Source organism: Merops nubicus, unplaced genomic scaffold (genome assembly GCF_000691845.1).
Source record: "Merops nubicus isolate BGI_N331 unplaced genomic scaffold, ASM69184v1 scaffold49591, whole genome shotgun sequence".
NCBI classification, from domain to species: domain Eukaryota; kingdom Metazoa; phylum Chordata; class Aves; order Coraciiformes; family Meropidae; genus Merops; species Merops nubicus.
Window position 1 is genome coordinate 1 of NW_008588620.1, and position 2,630 is coordinate 2,630.

Consider the following 2,630-nt stretch of genomic DNA (forward strand, 5'->3'; position numbering starts at 1 on the left):
GACTGCGCCCACCTCCAGGTGAGTCACCGCTGGTGGCCACGGGGCGATGGAAACCCACCCGTGGGGAAAGCCAAAACTGCTGGTTTTGGGGCCAGGAGAACGCCGAGTTGAAGGAGCAGCTAGCCCAGCTGCGGCGAGAGTCAGAGGAAGCACGGGCCAAGCTGGCCGAGCTGGACCTGGAGGTGCAGCAGAAGACGAACCGCCTGGCCGAGGTGGAGCTGCGGCTCAAGGACTCCCTGGCCGAGAGGGCTGAGGAGGAGGAACGGCTCAGCCGGCGGCTGCGGGACAGCCAGGAGACCATTGCCAGCCTCAAGTCCCAGCCCCAGCAGATAAAGGTGAGCGGTCTCCTGGCTGGGGAAGGGAAGCCGAGCTGGGCCAAAAAAAATGCCCTGTAAGTGCTACCCATCCCTCTGCCCCAAGCACATCAGCACAGCACCATGATTTTGTAAATTAGCCCCCCCAGGACAACGCCAGCTCCATCCCGGGCCCCTTGGGTGCTGCTTCCCCAGTACACCCCTGCTCTGGATGCTTTTCCCCCCAGTACATCATCAAGACGGTGGAGGTGGAGTCAGCCAAGACGAAACAAGCCCTGTGCGAGAGCCAGTCCCGAAACCAGTACCTGCAGGAGCAAGTGGGGATGCAGAGGCAGGGGGTGAAGGGGGTGGAGCAGCAGCTGCAGAGCTCCCAGAAGACAGCAGCTCAGCTCCGAGCTCAGGTCCGAGCACGACGGGTGTAAATCAGAACTCGCCCTGCCTGGCTCCACCACGGTTTCTGCCTCCGTGGGCATCACTGGGTGATGCGGTGCGGCAGCAGGTGGTCCCCGGCTCAGTATCACCCACTTGCTCCTCTCCCAGATTATGATGTACGAGGCTGAGCTGGAGCGAGCCCATGGGCAGATGCTGGAGGAGATGCAGGCCATGGAGGAGGAGAAGAACCGCGCCATCGAGGAGGCGTTTTCCCGTGCCCAAGTGGAGATGAAGGCGGTGCACGAAAACCTGGCAGGTGAGGGGAGGATGCGGGGCTCACAGGCTTGCCTGGTCAGTGGCGGGGGGCTGTGGCACCTGCCCCTCACCCTGCCTTGTGCCTGCAGGCGTCCGGACCAACTTGCTGACGCTGCAGCCAGCACTGCGCACCCTCACCCACGACTACAACAGCCTGAAACGCCAGGTCCGCGACTTCCCCCTGCTGCTGCAGGAGGCCCTGCGGGGTGCCAGGGCCGAGGTGAGACCCCCGGGAACACCCCGCCCCAGCTCCACCCTGTTGGCGCGAGTCAAGAGCGGGGCCACAGGAATGGTCTGAGGGCTGGAGCACCTCTCTGGCAAGGACAGGCTGAGAGAGCTGGGGTTGGTCAGCCTGGAGGAGATAGGGCTCTGGGGAGACCTTGCTGCCTTTCAGTACCTAAAGGGAGCCATAAGAAAGCTGGGGACAGACTTTTTAGCAGGGACTGTTGTGACAGGACAAGAGGTGATGGTTTTCAACTAAAAAAGGGAGACTTAGACTAGGTCTGAGGAAGAAAATTTTTACAGAGAGGGTGTACACTGGCCTGGGTTGCCCAGAGAGGTGATTGATGCCCCATCCCTGGAAATATTCAGGGCCAGGTTGGCTGGGGCTCTGAGCAACCTGCTCTAGTCACAGATGTTTGTCTAGTCACAGATGTTTGTCTAGACACAGGGATTGGACTAGATGAGTTTGAAAGTTCCCTTCGAACCCAAACCATTCCAGGATTCCATAATTGCATGATTCTGTGTTGGGAGGGTCCCTGAGCTGCCACTCTCCATCCCCCAGATCAGCCAGGCCATCGAGGAGGTGCACAGCACCAACCGGGAGCTGCTGCGCAAGTACCGGCGGGAGCTGCAGCTCCGCAAGAAGTGTCACAACGAGCTGGTGCGGCTGAAAGGTGCACGGGGGACCTGGGGGGTGGGTTCCGTCGTGGGAGAGCGTGTCCCTGACAGGAGGGACAGGGAAGTGTCACCCTGCTGCACCCCAGCACCATAGGCTCTCCATAAGATGCTTAGGTTGGTGGTGGGATGCCTCAGTCGGCTGTGGGGTGCAGCGTTCAGCCCATCTGGTGTTTGGCCATGGGTGGCAGGGGGATGAACCGGGCCTGACGCCGTCTCTGCATCCCCACACCAAAGGGAACATCCGTGTTTTCGGGCGAGTGCGCCCCATCACCAAGGAGGACGGCGAGGGCCCAGAGGCAGCCAATGCAGTGACCTTCGATGCTGACGACGATGCCATCCTTCACCTCCTACACAAAGGGAAGCAGGTGTCCTTTGAGCTGGATAAGGTCTTCCCCCCTCAAGCATCCCAGGAGGAGGTTGGTGCTGCCATCCACACTGCTATGGGAGGAGGTGGGGGGGTGCCTCCACCTTTTCCTGACGCTCCCTGGTCCCCACCAGGTGTTTCAGGAGGTTCAAGCCCTGGTCACTTCCTGCATTGATGGCTACAACGTCTGCATCTTTGCCTACGGGCAGACAGGGGCCGGAAAAACCTACACCATGGAGGTGAATTTGCCTCGCTTTGCTTCCTTCTTCTTCCTTGTCTTCCCATTTCATGGTGCCCAGTCTCAGCATGCTCCTCTAACCAGGCTGGTGGCCAGCTTAGACCTGGCATGCACCAGTGACGGCCAC

General features: G+C 60.5%; 1 protein-coding gene across 1 annotated transcript in view; it reads left to right on the top strand.

Annotated features, from left to right (window-relative positions):
* Positions 1–95: 95 nt before the first annotated feature.
* KIFC3 (kinesin family member C3) overlaps positions 96–2,630 on the top strand; it is a gene marked incomplete at both ends in the record, with an annotated part of 4,078 nt that continues 1,543 nt past the window's right edge. The window contains 7 exons of the mRNA XM_008949304.1: positions 96–335; positions 542–715; positions 855–1,002; positions 1,091–1,221; positions 1,786–1,897; positions 2,136–2,317; positions 2,400–2,514. Coding sequence (XP_008947552.1) covers positions 96–335; positions 542–715; positions 855–1,002; positions 1,091–1,221; positions 1,786–1,897; positions 2,136–2,317; positions 2,400–2,514 — 1,102 coding nt within the window. The remainder of the gene's footprint in view (positions 336–541; positions 716–854; positions 1,003–1,090; positions 1,222–1,785; positions 1,898–2,135; positions 2,318–2,399; positions 2,515–2,630) is intronic.